The sequence below is a fragment of the Coregonus clupeaformis genome, unplaced genomic scaffold, assembly GCF_020615455.1.
Source record: "Coregonus clupeaformis isolate EN_2021a unplaced genomic scaffold, ASM2061545v1 scaf0419, whole genome shotgun sequence".
NCBI lineage: Eukaryota > Metazoa > Chordata > Actinopteri > Salmoniformes > Salmonidae > Coregonus > Coregonus clupeaformis.
Genome location: NW_025533874.1, coordinates 11260 through 30338, shown reverse-complemented (window position 1 = coordinate 30338; position 19079 = coordinate 11260). Strand labels below are relative to the sequence as shown.

The following is a 19079-nucleotide window of genomic DNA, read 5'->3' as shown; positions in this document are numbered from 1 at the left end:
CAATCCAAACACACTTGAAACAGCAACAACAACAATACACAATATGCCAATACAGCCATTTAGTATTCAGTGAGCCCAGAAAGAGAAATAGGTTCCAATGGTTGTAAGAGTAGTGCTTCCCAGGGAGCGTTTCAGAAGAACCCGTAAGGTCCATTTGGGATCACTTGAGGATGTGAAGGGTTACGCAAAGCAAGGTCGTGGGTCAGGGATAACTTTGTGACACCAACTGGAGCAGCAATGGGGTCTACCATACCCTAAACAGCAGCAGTGTGACAGTGAGGGTGGGGGCGCAGGGCAGTGACAGGACACAAGGGCAGGGTACGGTTACAATACCCTAAAGCTCAGTGGCCACTAGGTGTGCTCTCCCGCAGTGAGTGAACTACACCACACAGTGCACAGTGTCTGTGAATGTGTGTCACAAACCTCTCTGTCCATGGCTCTCACACCAGAGCTAGCAAGTACAATGCAGCGAGACATTGAACAGAAAATGAAGAATGGAGAGAAAAAAATTTTAAGAAAGGAATTAAGGAAAAAGGTGATCACGCAACTGTAAATTGCCCTGTACCATACGCACAAAAGAAAAGGCACAACAACTTAAACAGTAGAAAAGCCTAACTTAAAATAGCCTTATGTGAAAATCAGGAGTTATCAATAATCGTTATGTTCTTGAATTCTACAAAAATGCAGAGACAACAGTATGCCAACAACACATAACTCACTGTAATATAGCCTACTAATGTTAAAATGTACATAGGGAGAGGCTGAGTGTATTCACCTTTGAGAATGTAGTCTGTCAGAAGGCTGGGCACCTTGTCACTGTCGTCTCTCATAGCTTGCAGGACTGCAACAGAAACACAAACCAATCAGAAAAATTTATTTATTCCAGGAATTTATTTGACCAGGGTATGTCAACCATCTGTAACACTAGATAAACAACTGTAGCCTGTACTTCAAGTAGCATAAATGTTTTTATTTATTTAAGATTCATGTGATGGGTGGGGGATAAATGCTCTGCACCTGACAGCCACTTACTTTGGGTAAGGATCTGAAGATCTTCCACCGATGGAGGACCTCCTTTCTTCTCATAAGGGATGACTGTGGTCAGATACTAAGAGAGACCATGGGGTAGAAACAACAGAGAAAAAGAGAGAGAATAAGTACAGTGCCTAGTGAAAGTGTAAACACCCCTTGTACACTTTTCACATTTTTCTCCCTTAAAATTCAATCTAAAAAGGTATTACACATTATATTGTTTTCCTACTGATCTACACAACCTATCCCACATTTTCAAAATGAAAGAAGAATTATGGAACATTTCCCAAATTAATACAAATAAAAAAACAAGTCTTGATTGCATATGTCTTCACACCCCAGAGTTAGTACTTGGTGGAACCACCATTGGCAGGCATTACAGCTGTGAATAATTTTGAATGAGATCCTACCAACTTTACACAACTTTTCCTCTCACAGCTGTAATGGCTGCCAAAAGTGCTTCCACCAAGTATTAACTCTGGTGTGTGAAGACATACGCAATCAAGACATCTTAGTTTTTTGTTCTAATTAATTAAGAACATTTTCTATAATTTTCTTTTACATTGAAATTGTGGAGTAGGTTGTGTAGATTGGTCGGGAAAAAATCTAATTGAATCCCTTTTTACATTTAATTTTAAGGCAGACATTTTTGAAAAACTGTGCAAGGGGAGTGAAGACTTTCAATAGGCACTGTACATGCTAAATACAATTGTTAAATTGTTGCTCCATGAGAGTAGAAGTGGGCAACCATTGTAGAAAGGCAATTAACTTAGTGATGTTTGTTAAGACTCCTTCTTAAATACAACAGGTTATGGTTAGCCATTTCCTATGGAGAGGTGAGACAGCGAGTAATTCATATTCAGTTTATGGAAATGTAACGCTGGGTGGATCAGCATTTTTAGGTGGGACTTGCAGAGCAAAAGTCCCAACTTTAAATCTTTGTCATATTTCAGACATTTTATTATTATTATTTAGCACGCTACTCCTCTTACACTGTTCAAGCTAGAAACGCTGTTGAAACATTACAACGTGTAGACTGGTCAGGACCAGTGTGCTTACATACTTTTTAAAATATATTTTATACTTTTTAAGTTATACATTTTTTTGTCCTTCTTTTTGTCCTCCATCCACTTTCATGGCATTTCCTCAACATTCTAAAGGCCGCACTGTGACATCATCAATTCCAACATTCCATTCACTGTAAATGCAACAAGGCAAAGCACTGGAAAACGACTTTGGGCGCACTATAGCGCATTACATAAATCCACTCGGAGATGGTTTAAACTGCATTCTAATGTTGACTGCTTAAAGAAAACGGTATCAAGCGAAGTGCTTTATGCATGCTCAGTTCTTGGGTCTTGGGGGCTGCCCGAGTGGAAATTTGAAATGGAAGTTATGGAACTCCCTCGCCTGGTTCTTTTTATGGGGAAAAGTCCTCAATGAAACTGACATTAGGCTAAATGTACAGCCTATTAATGTATATGCCATTGTAGGCTACCATTTGATACAATACATGTGTTGAAATGACAATATCACTGGAGTCATTGCAAATCAATTTGTGCCACTTGTGTAGCCTACCTGGAGCTGGCAAATTAATTTAATAAATAGCCTATAACTTCAGTTTATTGTTGTTGTAACCTTGTGTTATTATGAACAGTAGTCAGATTAGGCTACAGGTAAAACAAATTCAAAAAAATTAACACTGGCTGGTGTTGACAAGCATATTCAGTTCATATAAATATTATTAATATTTAATTCAGTGATTGAAATGATGAACCCATCCTCAGTAGCCTATTCCAGCAGGCTATTGGGGAAACAAGCACTTCTTATTGCGAAATCACCTCGCTATTCATATGGAATAAATTAGTCTGTTAATTTGAACTAAGCAAGCTGCTAAATCGTTCAGTTTACATCTAGCCTACATCTTGTCTAGGATACTGTAGACTATCTGAAAAGAGATGTAGGCCTATCAGGGGCTATAGGCTACCTGCCATTATCTAAGCAAAATTGAATTATAATTAAAAAAAACAGATTTTAGTCTGTAGCCAATGCCTATTGAAATGACAAGTCAATGACGGGTTGTAGTCTTAACATCTGGCACATAATAACAGCACAATTGCCAGAAAAGAGCCTAACATTCGTTTTTTTATGTTCATCCAAGTGTTTCTTGCTCAGAGATTTCGAGATCCCCAACTTTCATCACTCAAACTCTCCTGTCGGATTTATCTATAGTTATGCACATGTGCAAAGGGGATTTATTTACAATTATAAACCTGGTTCGAGCACTGAATGCTGATTGGCTGAAAGCCATGGTATATCAGACCATATATCACAGGTATGACAAAACATTACTTTTTACAAAACCATACATACTTTAAAACAAGCTAGCAAACACATCACATTTACTTCAGGAAATGTACTTTTAGCCCAAATAGTTTATTTATTAGCTAGAACTACAGCTAGCTATCAGTAGGTCTACATACAAATATATTCTACATACAGTGTGTCACACCCTGGCGCTGGGACTCTATATGTTGAGCCAGGGTGTGTTCATTCTATGTGTTATATTTCTATGTTGGGGGTTCTAGTTGTTCTGTTTCTATGTTGGCCTGAGTGACTCCCAATCAGAGGCAACGAGTGTCAGCTGTGGCTGGTTGTCTCTGATTGGGAGCCATATTTAAACTGTCTGTTTTTCCCTTTGTGTTTGTGGGTTCTTGTTCCGTGTTGGTCTATGTTACCTAGGACGTTACGAATCGTTTGTTGTTTTGTTCATTGTCAGTATTTATCACTAAAGGTAAATAAACATGTTCGTTCATAGCCTTGGTCTATTCCGTACGACGATCGTGACAGAAGAACCCACCATCACAGGACCAAGCAGCATGTCCAGGAGCAGGCAGCCTGGACGTGGGAGCAGATCTTAGACGGGCAGGGGTCCTGGACCTGGGAGGAAATCCTGGCCGGGATGGATCGCCGGCCATGGAGTGAGACAGTAGAGAGGCGACGGAGAGAGGAGCAACGGCGTGATCAGTGTCGTCGTCGGGCTGACGAGAGGCAACCCCAAAACATTTTTAGGGGGGGGCACAGGGCATGGACGACGGGGCTGACGAAGGCAGAAAAGGGGCGTATTCAGAAGGCCACCAGTTACGGGGGCCACTGGTCAAAGTAGGGAAAGAAGGTTTAGAGGCACGGCGAGAGGTACTGGGGTGTGTTACCAGTCCGGTCCGGCCCGTTCCAGATCCCGGGGTAGAGCCAGTGGTGTGTGTCCCCAGTACGGTCCGGCCTGTTACGGCCCCTCGCACCAAATGTACGGTGCGCGTCACCAGCCCGGTCCGGCCTGTTCCTGCCTCTCGCACCAAGCCTACGGTGTGCGTCGCCAGCCCGGTCCGGCCTGTTCCTGCCCCTCGCACCAAGCCTACGGTGTGCGTCGCCAGCCCGGCCCGGCCTGTTCCTGCCACTCGCACCAAGTCTACGGTGTGCGTCGCCAGCCCGGCCCGGCCTGTTCCTGCCACTCGCACCAAGTCTAGGGTGCGCGTCGCCAGCCTGGCCCGGCCTGTTCCTGCCACTCGCACCAAGTCTACGGTGCGCGTCGCCAGCCCGGCCCGGCCAGTTCCTGCCACTCGCACCAAGTCTACGGTGTGCGTCGCCAGCCCGGCCCGGCCTGTTCCGGCCACTCGCACCAAATCTACGGTGCGCGTCGCCAGCCTGGCCCGGCCTGTTCCTGCCACTCGCACCAAGCCTAAGGTGCGCGTCGCCAGCCCGGCCCGGCCTGTTCCTGCTCCTCGCACATAACCTACGATGTGCGTCGTCAGCCCGGCCCGGCCTGTTCCTGCCACTCGCACCAAGCCTACGGTGCGCGTCGCCAGCCCGGCCCGGCCTGTTCCTGCCACTCGCACCAAGCCAGGGGTGCGAGTCGTCAGCCTGGTCCAGCCCGTTCCTGCTACTCGCACCAAGCCAGGGGTGCGAGTCGTCAGCCTGGTAAAGCCCGTTGCTGCTCCACGCACCAAGCCAGGGGTGCGAGTCGTCAGTCCGGTGAGGCCCGTTCCGGCTCCACGCACCAAGCCAGGGGTGCGAGTCGTCAGCCTGGTCCAGCCCGTTCCTGCTACTCGCACCAAGCCAGGGGTGCGAGTCGTCAGTCCGGTGAGGCCCGTTCCGGCTCCACGCACCAAGCCAGGGGTGCGCATCGTCAGCCCGGTCCGGCCCGTTGCTGCTCCACGCGCCAAGCCAGGGGTGCGCGATCGTCAGCCCGGTCCGGTCCGTTCTCGCCTCACGCACCAGCCAGGGGTGCGCGTCGTCAGTCCGGCACAACCCGTGCCTGGGTCACCGGTGCCTAATCAGGTACCGGTCAACTGCTCCACAACGGAGCTGAAGCTAACCGCTCCTGCTACGTCCAGTTCAGCTCCAGCCAGCGGGGCCAGACCGGACCAGGGGTGCTATGGGGGGCTTATTGGAGGGTGGTGGGCAAGCCCGGAGCCAGAACCGCCGCCGAGGAGGAATGCCCACCCAGCCCTCCCCTGTTTTGCTCTGGTTGAGGCGCGGTCGCAGTCCGCGCCTTTAGGGGGGGGTACTGTCACACCCTGGCGCTGGGACTCTATATGTTGAGCCAGGGTGTGTTCATTCTATGTGTTATATTTCTATGTTGGGGGTTCTAGTTCTGTTTCTATGTTGGCCTGAGTGACTCCCAATCAGAGGCAACGAGTGTCAGCTGTGGCTGGTTGTCTCTGATTGGGAGCCATATTTAAACTGTCTGTTTTTCCCTTTGTGTTTGTGGGTTCTTGTTCCGTGTTGGTCTATGTTACCTAGGACGTTACGAATCGTTTGTTGTTTTGTTCATTGTCAGTATTTATCACTAAAGGTAAATAAACATGTTCGTTCATCACGCTGCGCCTTGGTCTATTCCGTACGACGATCGTGACACAGTGTAGGGCTGTCCCCGACTAAAACAAGTCTTAGTTGACCAAGAGTCATCTGATTGGTATGTGTATTTTTCCACATCCTATGTTTGAATAAAAGCAACTATATGTATGCTACTGAGCTTGTCTGATGCTTAAGCACTGCGATTAAAAATGAAGACACACATTACTAAAGAGGGAGCCAGAGATCAATCTAGCCTAACCAGAAGAAAAACACCTGTTCCCGACCCTCTTCCTCCCGCTGCCCGCTACTGCTGGCCTTCGCAGATTCTGCCTCTGTTGTTACACTCCTGATGTTTCCGGTAATAGGCTACACCAGCAGTCGGCAACCTTTTCCATTTGGAGTGCCAAGTTATCATACCATTTTTACTGATCTGCATGCCAGTTATGATTTTCATATGCACATTTTCGTGGAACAGTTTAATTTCATTTATAATAAAGTCTTAATATCTCAAACTCAATGTTATGTGGTTAATCAAAATTATATCTAAATGAAAATGATACAAATCTAAAAGTATCTTCTATTGCCATTGCCAATATGTAAAAATAGCCTACATAAAGCCAACAAATAAAAACATTGCAGCCTGCAGATAGAAAATATCCTGATAAAAATAAATATGCTTTAAATCACATTGGCTATGCAAGGACTTGAAACATTGTGTCAGCTATTGTATTAACTTGGTCTGGCCTGAAGCTCCTGCTAGCAAACTTGCAACATTGTATAAAATATTCTGGGCCCTCAGAGTTTCCAGCTCTGGTGAGCTCTAGACAGACAGACACAGCTGTAGGCTATTTTCGAAATCGAAAGGAAGAGAGCTGGAAAGATTTTTCAAATAGGCTATTTTTCAAATAGGCTATTTTTCAAATAGGCTGTGTTGAGGAACAACTGTCATTTTCAATGGATGTAAAAGCAGACTTTGTTTACTCGCTGCTTGAGGCGAAGAAATAATTACTTTGAGAAATTCCACAGTGATGGTGAGTTAAGACAATTATAAATAGTATTAGATCCTCAAATGGGCACAATTATAGGCCTACATTTGCTCACAGACCAAGTAGACTAGTCCTACTTCTATATGCTTAATCACGTGCGTGTCCTTTACTCAAGATTGACAGGAGCACTCCAAACAAAATAATGAATAAATTGACAACTCGTAAATGGAATGAAATAAACCAAAACTTTTTTCTCACAGCCTAGGTTGTGCGCTCTGCAAACAACGTGTCCACTCCTACAATGACAATGATAAGACTGTAATAATAATATATTGAATTAATTAACAGAAATTATCGTAACCAAACAAACATTGTATATTAGAAATTATGGGAATTAACTGTAAATGTACTACTGGTGATACTGGTGTGCCATCCCTGCGGCCTCCGCAATGGATTAGCCCACTCAGACAGGCGTGAATCAGACAGGTATCTTGTGTGCCATAATTTTTGCGGACACCCCTTCAAATTAGTGGATTAAGCTATTTCAGCCACACCCGTTGCTGACAGGTGTATAAAATTTAGCACACAGCCATGCAATCTCCATAGACAAACATTGGCAGTAGAATGAAGAGCTCAGTGACCTTCAACGTGGCACCGTCATAGGATGCCACCTTTCCAACAAGTCAATTCGTCAAATTTCTGCCTTGCTAGAGCTGCCCCAGTCAACTGTAAGTGCTGTTATTGTGAAGTGGAAACGTCTAGGAGCAACAACGACTCAGCCGCGAAGTGGTAGGCCACACAAAAACGTCTGTCCTCGGTTACAACACTCACTACCAAGTTCCAAACTGCCTCTGGAAGCAATGTCAGCACAAGAACTGTTCGTCGGCAGCTTCATGAAATGGGTTTCCATGGCCGAGCAGCCTTAAGATCACCATGCGCAATGCCAAGCGTCGGCTGGAGTGGTGTAAAGCTCGCCGCCATTGGACTCTGGAGCAGTGGAAACGCATTCTCTGGAGTGATGAATCACGCTTCCCCGTCTAGCAGTTTGACAGACAAATCTGGGTTTGACTGATGCCAGGAGAACACTACGTGCCGAATGCATAGTGCCAACTGTAAAGTGGTGGAGGAGGAATAATAGTCTGGGGCTGTTTTTCATGGTTTGGGCTAGGCCCCTTAGTTCCAGTGAAGGGAAATCTTAACACTACAGCATACAATGACATTCTAGATGATTCTGTGCTTCCAACTTTGTGGCAACAGTTTGGGGATGTCCCTTTCCTGTTTCAGCATGACGTGCACAAATCGAGGTCCATACAGAAATGGTCAGTCGAGATAGGTTTGGAATAACTTGACTGGCCTGCACAGAGCCCTGACCTCAACCCCATCGAACACCTTTGGGAGGAATTGGAATGCCGACTGTGAGCCAGGCCTAACTGCCCAACATCAGTGCCCGACCTCATGAATGCTCTTGTGGCTGAATGGAAGCAAGTCCCCGCAGCAATGTTCCAACATCTAGTGGAAAGTAGGGCTAAGCGATATATTGAATTAATTAGAATGTATGTTTTTGCGCGATATTCCAAATGCCTGTATTGCAGAATCAAGGTTTTTTGTATTTTTCGTTTTTATGAGCGTTGATGTCCGCTTGTTCTCATGTTGTCTTTTTGGTCTCGTCTCGTTCGCTCCTTCTGTGCTGTGCACCTTCCCATTTACACCAGAGATCTGTATATAATGACAAGTTGCTCATGTCTCCGCCCTAACAATGGGAGTCATTGTTTGAAAGGCGGGAAGGCAGGCGACAAGCTTAGGTTCAAAATAAGCACATAGAAACGCATTGGGCTTATTTTGGACAGATTTTAGCGAGAGTTAAACCTCTCGCTTCGCCTCTTTCTCCCAAGTCCCTCCCACTACCACTTACAAAAACAAAGAAGATATCTCTTTTTCTTCTCTGACAAACGGTTTCAACTTGCTATTTGCATTTGAGGTTTGGTCCAACAGAATCGGTCATATGGACACTGAAATACATGGAGACATTATTTTACTGTAATAGAGGAGAAGTTCACCTTTCGAACCTCCTCAAATTTCGAGCAGAGCAGACACTACTAAAACAGATGTACCAATGAACATTCATTCTGTAAAATTAATGCTCAGTTTGTCGCGCGCGCATTACGGTACCACGTATCTCTAGCAGCATTTTTGTCAAATAAAGATTGTTATACTAGCTGTTTAGTCTGTGTTTTATAAATGTGCAATAAGCATAAAACAAATGTATAAGGAACTGGCAACTCATTCTCATTCTGAGAAATAAGATAGGACACTTTATTTCAACATCTGTTCAAAAAGTTGGAGACGGACAGAAGGTTGTGTTCGTAACAATTCAACTGTTTTGCCGTGTTAGCTGAATTCAGAGCTTGTGAAATTATACCTAGATGCAAGTTGGCTAAACATGAAATATAAATATTAGCTTTCTACTTACTAGCACGTGGGCTTGTGCTTGAGAGATTGTTTATGAGACCGGTGTTCATTTTCTATAATGCCTGCTACATTATTAGTGAATGTGCATTATGCATGGTTCTGGTCAAATTTGTAACAAAAAGGGCATTTTTATAGACAGACCTGAAAGCCAGATCAGTGATTTTTGCAAAAAAAAGCATGTACAACTATTTTCATAAATTAATTACATTATTAGTGGATCTTATGGTTGTTGAAGGCATATATTCAACCTAGGTATAATTTCACAAGCTCTGAATTCATTAGATTATTGCTGACTGTTTTAAATGCAGTGTATTTTACCTTTAATTGTACAACAAAGCTTATTTAGAGAAAACGTTTAAATATTCGAGATATATATTGTGAATCTCCCATAAGTTTGAGAAAATTGAGATATGTGTTTTAGGCCATAACGCCCAGCCCTAGTGGAAAGGCTGTTATAGCAGCAAAGGGGGGACCAACTCCATATTAATGCCCATGATTTTGGAATGAGATGTTCGACGAGCAGATGTCCACATACTTTTGGTCATGTAGTGTATATTTGCCACTGCTCGACAAAAAATAATCTTGGGTCGACCAACAGCCTATCGACCAAACAATCGACCAGTCGACTAACTGGGGTCAGCCCTAATACAGTGCTTTCAGAAAGTATTCATACCCCTTGACTTATTCCACATTATGTTGTGTTACAGCCTGAATTCAAAATGGATTAAATATATGTTTTCCTCACCCATCTACACACAATACCCCATAACAACAAAGTGAAAACATGTTTTTGGAAATGTTAGCAATTTAAAAAAAAATGAAATACAGAAATATCTAATTTACATAAATAAGTATTCACACCCCTGAGTCAATACATGTTAGAAACCACTTTGGCAGCGATTACAGCTGTGAGTCTTTCTGGTTAAGTCTCTAAGAGCTTTGCACACCTGGATTGTACAATATTTGCACATTATTCCTTAAAAAATTCTTCAAGCTCTGTCAAGTTGGTTGTTGATCATTGCTAGACAGTCATTTTCAAGTCTTGCCATTGACTTTCAAGCCGATTTAAGTCAAAACTGTAACTAGGCCACTCAGGACATTCAATGTCGTCTTGGTAAGCAACTCCAGCATAGATTTGGCCTTGTGTTTTAGGTTATTGTCCTGCTGAAAGGTGAATTTGTTTCCCAGTGTTTGTAGGAAAGCACACTGAACCAGATTTTGCCTGTGCTTAGCTCTGTTCCATTTCTTTTTATCCTAAAAAACTCCCCAGTCCTTGCCGATGACAAGCACACCCATAACATGATGCAGCCACCCCCATGCTTAAAAATTATGTGTTGTGTTGGATTTGCCCCAAACACAACGCTTTGTATTGAGGACATAAAGTTAATTTCTTTGCCACATTTTTCGCAGTTTTACTTTAGTGCCTTATTGGAATATTTGCATTCTGTACAGGCTTCCTTCTTTTCACTCTGTCATTTAGGTTAGTATTGTGGAGTAACTAGTATTGTGTGTAGACCGGTGACACAAAATCTCAATTTAATCCATTTAAAATTCAGGCTGTAACACAACAAAATATGGAAAAAGTCAAATGTGTGAATACATTCTGAAGGCACTGTAGTTCTTCAACTACCACAAACTTACTTTTAAAGAGTTGTCATCACTACATATTTCTCTCCCAAAATAATAGCCTACAACTTTCTAATCATTACATCACCATTCACCTAAAATCAAACTTCATTCACACTGAACGTTTTACAAATGTAAATCGTGCATCTAGTTATCTGAAACCCACAGCATGATTGATTCAGAGTTGCTTTGCTTTCCTAAGAGTGTTGTCCACATGATCCTGCTTTTTATTCCCATCTTCTAACGGAAGATCGCTTTGTTCTATGTCTTTCTTCTTTTAGTTTTCACACGCAACAACTGTAGTTGAGACATTTTTGTGATCTAACTGCCCCACAATCCAAATGAATATGGTTGATATAGTAGTCTATCAAAGTAATCAGACCAATTATTTTACTACATTAAACTTCGACTATATGCAACTACTTTGCTTTAAATAGTAAAGTAAAACTTTTTAAACTTCTACCACTACCACAAAAATACTTTTAATGAGTTAAAGCAAGTCCCACCAATTGTACATCATGTACAATTACCATCTAGTTGACCAACAAAAACACACACAGCACCAATGAAGAGGGCAACAGACAGAGAGAAAGAGAGAAATATAGGCACCTGTCTTTCACTTCCACTACTCCCAAAAGTTTGCCGGAAGCCATTTTGAATGGCAGAGGAGAGCCCCTCCATGCTGAACCGCTAGAAAGGAAGGAAGTGAAGCAGAGAAATGGGAAGTAAGAGGCACAGAAACAGGAAACAAGCAGATAAAGAGAGAAGGAACCATGTGCAAGGTTTAAAAGGTCAATATCCCCAAAACAATAAACCAGTAACTGAGTTTGTAAAAAGAGGGAAGTAATAAGGTAAGTGGAGACATCTGTACAAGCAAGAAATAAGTTGTATAAGGTTTGAATACATTTAAAAGGTTACTAAAACTGTCCACTCTGAATGTAAGTAATGCTATAAAGCAGTGGCATCAGCAGGCATTGTGTGTGTTTGTGTGTGTGCGTGTGTGTGTGTGTGTGTGCACGCACAGCATGGTGTCACTCACTGATCCTAGTGCTTGTGTTCTCTCTGGTCGGCCCTGCGGGGCCCCGGCACCACTCTTGAGTTTTTTTTTTTTCTTCAGTAATTCCCTGTGTTCCTTCTGTCTGTTCTGCACATCTATCAGGATAGAGATGAAGCTGTTCTTCACCTCTTTTTCAAAGTCCAGCTCGTCCCTTAGGGCCAGGTGTTGAATCAGATCCTCACTGTAACGTCTGATGGCTATCTCTACCTCCTCTAGCAGCTCATTCAGCTCTGCTACACACAGGGTCCTCTCTCCTGCACACACACACACACACACAGAGAGAAATGTAGCATAACAATGCAAACCCACTTTCAACCTACCGCTCTCTCTCCCTCACACCATTTACACACACACACACACCTAACTGACAGAGATATACTCACGCTCTTCATAGCTGTGATTTGTGCTGGAGAGCTGGATGTCCAGAAAGAGCATGGAGAGGTCTGACTGAGAGGGGTGGTTCTGCTCTGCCTCCAGGTCAGGAGAGTCCTGCATCATCTCCTCGATCTCCTCAATAACCTACAATACACAAGGTAACACCAAACATTTGGGATCAATTCCATTTCTATTCCTGTCTGTTGCATTGGACATTTCTCCATGTAGTGCAATTCCATTCCTTGGAATGAAATTCTATTCCTGAATTTACTGGACATTTCGATAGAATAGACCCCAACTCTGGTTAACACACAAACACAGGCTCAGTCCACCTGTCATCTGTCTATGTGAAGCACATTCAAGCAACAGGCACAAGCCCCATTCCCAGCTCTGCTCCACTGTATTCTAGCGTTGATAAAGTGCAGGTCAGTCTTGGTCTATTCCAGGCAGAGCTGTGGGTTGGTAGGTTGGTAAATTGGTGGGTAGCCCTACCTGTTCTGCGGTGAAGAGGGGTTCGTCGTTGAGGCAGGAGACGATGATGGTGTGCATGTCCATCTGTTCCCTCAGCTCCTCATCGTCAGACAGCTCCAGTGTTACATCATCCACCCTCTGACAGGTCAGGGGGAGGGGATTTAATCAAAACTAAATCCTGGCACAATGGATTCTGAATTTTAGATTGGGGCCATAAACAGATTGGACAGGAAGGTAGGGATAGAGGGAGAAAGAGAGAAAAAGAGAGAGAGAGAGTGGGGGATGAAAGGAAAGGGGCAAAGAAAGAACCCTCTATGAAGCAAGAACTTGACTCACTGGTTTGTCTTCAAGTTTTAGAGTGGGGAGATGGAGGGAGTGCGTTCGAGACTGTTTCCAGTCCACTGCCATGACATTACCATAATTATCTGCGAGAGCATTCCAGATCCTGTGGAGGAAATGAGATGAGAGACACAAACAAGTGAACTCCACTACCTGTAGGACCAAAGCGCATGTACAGAAGTGATAGCTAACTTCTAATAATGGTCAACAGTGGTTATATTTGTCATAATGACAATGCACTGTGCATGTAGCCAAATATTGGTTACTAAGGGACAGATGCCACAAAGGTCACAAACATCTTACAAAAGATTTACCCAGATGATACTGTACATTTTCGATCAAAAACATAAATTGGATGCAGAAAGATGTAATGAGGACTAATCCACCAGCTGTGCAATATGTTTGGACTGTTGATAATGCTACAGCCGCACTGCTTTAAGACAGTATTATGAATAAATCCCCTTGGAGAGTTCATCAATGAGCTTGACGCCTTGATAAGTTCCTTTCCTGAGGATGGCTCACCCCTCACAGTTCTGGGTGATTTCAACCTCCCTACGTCTACATTTGACTCATTTCTCTCTGCCTCCTTCTATCCACTCCTCTCCTCTTTTGACCTCACCCTCTCACCGTCCCCACCTACTCACAAGGCAGGCAATACGCTTGACCTCATCTTTACTAGATGCTGTTCTTCTACTAATCTCACTGCAACTCCCCTCCATGTCTCCGACCACTACTTTGTATCCTTTTCTCTCTCGCTCTCCTCCAACACTACTCACTCTGCCCCTACACAGATGGTAATGCGCCGTCGCAACCTTCGCTCTCTCTCTCCCGCTACTCTCTCCTCTTCCATCCTATCATCTCTTCCCTCTGCTCAATCCTTCTCCCTCCAATCTCCTGATTCTGCCTCCTCAACCCTCCTCTCCTCCCTTTCTGCATCCTTTGACTCTCTATGTCCCCTATCCTCCCGGCCGGCTCGGTCCTCCCCTCCAGCTCCGTGGATTGATGACTCATTGCGAGCTCACAGAACAGAGCTCCGGGCAGCTGAGCGGAAATGGAAGAAAACTAGACTCCCTGCGGACCTGGCATCTTTTCACTCCCTCCTCTCTACATTTTCTTCATCTGTTTCTGCTGCTAAGGCCACTTTCTACCACGCTAAATTCCAAGCATCTGCCTCTAACCCTAGGAAGCTCTTTGCCACATTCTCCTCCCTGCTGAATCCCCCCTCCCTCTCTGTGGATGACATGTATTTACATTTACATTTACGTCATTTAGCAGACGCTCTTATCCAGAGCGACTTACAGGAGCAATTAGGGTTAAGTGCCTTGCTCAAGGGCACATCGACAGATTTTTTCACCTAGTCGGCTCGGGGATTAGAACCAGCGACCTTTCGGTTACTGGCACAACGCTCTTACCCACTAAGCTACCTGCCACCCACTAAGCTACCTGACTTCGTCAACCACTTTGAAAAGAAGGTTGACGACATCCGATCCTCGTTTGTTAAGTCAAATGACACTGCTGGTCCTGCTCACACTGCCCTACCCTATGCTTTGACTTCTTTCTCCCCTCTCTCTCCAGATAAAATCTTGCGATTTGTGACTGCAGGACGCCCAACAACCTGCCCGCTTGACCCTATCCCCTCCTCTCTTCTCCAGACCATCTCCGGTGACCTTCTCCCCTACCTCACCTCGCTGATCAACTCATCCTTGACCGCTGGCTATGTCCCTTCCGTCTTCAAGAGAGCGAGAGTTGCACCCCTTCTCAAAAAACCAACACTCGATCCCTCTGATGTCAACAACTACAGACCAGTATCCCTTCTTTCTTTTCTCTCCAAAACTATTGAGCGTGCCGTCTTTAGCCAACTCTCTTGCTATCTCTCTCAGAATGACCTTCTTGATCCAAACCAGTCAGGTTTCAAGACTGGTCATTCAACTGAGACTGCTCTTCTCTGTGTCACGGAGGCTCTCCGCACTGCTAAAGCTAACTCTCTCTCCTCTGCTCTTGTCCTTCTAGACCTGTCTGCTGCCTTTGATACTGTGAACCATCAGATCCTCCTCTCCACCCTCTCCGAGCTGGGCATCTCCGGCGCGGCTCACTCTTGGATTGCGTCCTACCTGACCGGTCGCTCCTACCAAGTGGCGTGGCGAGAAGCTGTCTCCGCACCACGTGCTCTCACCACTGGTGTCCCCCAGGGCTCAGTTCTAGGCCCTCTCCTATTCTCGCTACACACCAAGTCACTTGGCTCTGTCATATCCTCACATGGCCTCTCCTATCATTGCTACGCTGACGACACACAACTAATCTTCTCCTTTCCCCCTTCTGATAACCAGGTGGCGAATCGCATCTCTGCATGTCTGGCAGACATATCAGTATGGATGACGGATCACCACCTCAAGCTGAACCTTGGCAAGACGGAGCTGCTCTTCCTCCCGGGGAAGGACTGCATGTTTCATGATCTCGCCATCACGGTTGACAACTCCGTTGTGTCCTCCTCCCAGAGTGCGAAGAGCCTTGGCGTGACCCTGGACAACACCCTGTCGTTCTCCGCTAACATCAAGGCGGTGTCCCGATCCTGTAGGTTCATGCTCTACAACATTCGGAGAGTACGACCCTGCCTTACACAGGAAGCGGCACAGGTCCTAATCCAGGCACTTGTCATCTCCCGTCTGGATTACTGCAACTCGCTGTTGGCTGGGCTCCCTGCCTGTGCCATTAAACCCCTACAACTCATCCAGAATGCCGCAGCCCGTCTGGTGTTCAACCTTCCCAAGTACTCTCACGTCACCCCCCTCCTCCGCACACTCCACTGGCTTCCAGTTGAAGCTCGCATATGTTACAAGACCATGGTGCTTGCCTATGGAGCTGTGAGGGGAACGGCACCTCCGTACCTTCAGGCTCTGATCAGTCCCTACACCCAAACGAGGGCATTGCGTTCATCCACCTCTGGCCTGCTGGCTCCCCTTCCTCTGCGGAAGCATAGTTCCCGCTCAGCCCAGTCAAAACTGTTCGCTGCTCTGGCACCCCAATGGTGGAACAAGCTCCCTCACGACGCCAGGACAGCGGAGTCACTCACCACCTTCCGGAGACATTTGAAACCCCACCTCTTTAAGGAATACCTGGGATAGGATAAAGTAATCATTCTACCCCTCCCTTACCCCCCCCCCCAAAAAAAAAAAAAAAAGAAAAAAATATTATGAAATAAGAAAAAAGTAAAAATGTAAATAAAAAAAACACATCGTAAAGTGGTTATCCCACTGGCTATAAGGTGAATGCACCAATTTGTAAGTCGCTCTGTATAAGAGCGTCTGCTAAATGACGTAAATGTAAATGTAATAGTGAAAAGGGGAAGGGTGAGACATTAATAACTAATGTATCATTTATAAACAGCATTGCCTAATACTAACTATATATTAACCACAAACAGATCAGTGGGATCAACTATCTCTACCCAAGACATGAGCCAAATCTTTCATCTTTTCGGAGGGGATAAATGTGAATTGTCCTATTTATTCTGAACTCCAGGGAAGGGTTTTTGGGTCAACATTTTAATCTAGAGTTTAGTGGGATGTCTTTGTTAGGCATATTTGGGACACAATGCACTGACATGTTGTCAACTGAGATTATGTGAGCTCTGAGATCTAGCTTGATGGAGCAGTCACATGACCATTGATAACGTTGCTTATTGACAAGTCATCAGCACAACTGACAGTATGTGCATAGCAACAATAATGCATGAAAAAGCATAATTATAAACGTAAACTTCTAGTGAAATTAATGTAGCATTACTGTTAGACTATAGCAATATTCTCGAATAGGTGTAAATATGATATAAGCCTATCTGATACAATGTGTCGGCAGCTTGCATAAACCATCAATACACGTGACAGCATGTTTGAGTGGAACGCAATTATGCAGAGCGAGACATTGAAATGTGATAGTATGTTGCAAGGGAAGAACGGTCTTGTTACAAACTAACTTCGCATACTCACTCGTCGTTCCTCAATGCTGTATCCTCGGTGATAATGTTTACATGGGCAATGTTCTCATTTTTTATGTTGAAATTTCGGAAACACACTGTCAATTTCTCGTCGAAATCGTTCACCAGATCTTCCATGGACTTGAAGCTGCCTACTTCGACAGAAAAGCTGTTGTTGAGCTCTGGAAGGACCTTCAGATCGCCTGTCACATGCTCGACAACCAAGTTTACTCGGTCCATCCGAGTCCCCTGCTCTGAAACCGGCTCAAATTCCTTTAAATCGTGCCACTCATCATCGAAATGCGCAACGGGCGCCGCCATGGCTGCCGCACGAAACACCCTATGTGCCTCTGATGAATGATGTATGCGGCGATGGAATGTCAGGACATAGCATCCTAGGGTGGGAGCTGTGTCTCTGTGGACCGGTCCGAAAACTGCTTTTCGCCACCTCCAAGGTCCTAACCACTTGGTTTTTGCAGAGCTATAAAAACGGGATAGGTGCAAGCAATATGGTAATATAACGACATTCGGGGAGCATACGCCTTATTGCTTACACCTTTCTGGGATTTACAGATCTGCAATCACTGAACACTAAGGACAAAGGAAATTGGAACCAGGGGTTCCCTCTCACAAAATGACCCTTTGACACAAAAACCTAACCAAATGTATTCACAAAGATGGAGACTAAACAAAGTATAATTTGTAGTCCCAAGACCCAAACTATGGAATTGAATGAAATTTACACAATAATAGTAGCTTAGCTAGGCTACAATCAAATTCAGACCAGTCACCAGAGAATGACTAGACATTTTGATGCTTCAAAGACTCATTTTACATTGGTTTGCAAACATTCTGGGCCAACATCATTTTGCTCTTGTATAGCAACACTACAAAGCGGCACCCCAACATCTGAAACAGAAGCAATAGGTTTCCTTAGAAAGAATGACAGAATGTTCAACTGCACAACACATGTTATGCACGAAAACATAATTATTTCATACTAATTACCTATTGTTAGGTAACACTTTCCTTGACACCCAGCTTCATAACACTTTATGAAAGTCATAAACCTGTCATAATATGGTCATAACACTGTCATGACCCATATATTTACACATGTTGTGACATATTTCTTTATTTTATGTCTGGTTATGACACCTACATAAGAGTGTTAAAACCCACATTTATTCAAATGTATTTTTTCCCTGCCAAGAAGTTTCCTTTCGTTTAAAAATGTGTTTCTTAAGTCCTTTGTTGTTGTTTTAAGGAATTCTTTACAGTCATGTTTTTTTTCATCATATTTTAAATAACTTGTAGAAAATACACTTTATGACACTGCCATGAAACATTATGACCATCCGATGTCACTTTACTTGGACTAAGAAAATACACTTTATGACACTGTCAAGAATCATTATGACCATCATAATCATATAGGCCTATCACGTACATGCCCTTATGTCAGTCATCAGTCAAAAAGAGTGTTTCTTGTCCTGCTTCTGAAATCTGCTCCTGCATTCATCCCAGTCATCAGCAACAGAGCATTGGGGAAGGTGCATGTCTGACATCAATTTGTGCGCAATTACAATAATAATTGAATATGGTCAATTTCAGAAAATTGTATATAACAGAAACATAATGTTGACAAGTAGGCTATATGATTCAAATGTAAAATGTAAATGGAAAGTTTTGTCTTGTGGGTTTTGACACTCTTATGTAGGTGTCATAAGCAGCCATAAAATAACTACTGTGGTAGGTTTTGTGGGTTTTGACACTCTTATGTAGGTGTCATAACCAGCCATAAAATAACACAATATATGTCACAACAGGTCTAAATATATGTGTCATGACAGTGTTATGACCATATTATGACAGGTTATGACAAGTTATGACATAT

The 19079-nt window shown here is 44.0% G+C and overlaps 1 protein-coding gene across 6 annotated transcripts in view; it reads right to left on the bottom strand.

The window, feature by feature from the left end:
- Nucleotides 1–18017, bottom strand: part of LOC121543489 (fasciculation and elongation protein zeta-2-like) — a 31629-nt gene extending 13612 nt beyond the window's left edge. For 2 of the 6 annotated variants that reach the window (XR_006658653.1, XM_041853372.2), the window contains exons 1-9: nucleotides 17196–18013; nucleotides 13207–13315; nucleotides 12892–13008; nucleotides 12408–12543; nucleotides 12007–12278; nucleotides 11577–11657; nucleotides 1033–1108; nucleotides 776–841; nucleotides 424–451 (exon numbers count right to left, since the gene is read on the bottom strand). Coding sequence is in view for 5 of the 6 variants with exons in the window: in XM_041853372.2 (XP_041709306.1) it covers nucleotides 441–451; nucleotides 776–841; nucleotides 1033–1108; nucleotides 11577–11657; nucleotides 12007–12278; nucleotides 12408–12543; nucleotides 12892–13008; nucleotides 13207–13315; nucleotides 17196–17503 (1176 nt within the window). In the remaining variant the exon portion in view is untranslated. Of the gene's footprint in view, nucleotides 1–423; nucleotides 452–775; nucleotides 842–1032; nucleotides 1109–11576; nucleotides 11658–12006; nucleotides 12279–12407; nucleotides 12544–12891; nucleotides 13009–13206; nucleotides 13316–17195 lie in introns of all 6 variants that reach the window. The other 4 variants (XM_041853371.2, XM_041853370.2, XM_041853374.2 and 1 more) reach the window with 4 other exon arrangements.
- Nucleotides 18018–19079: the final 1062 nt, after the last annotated feature.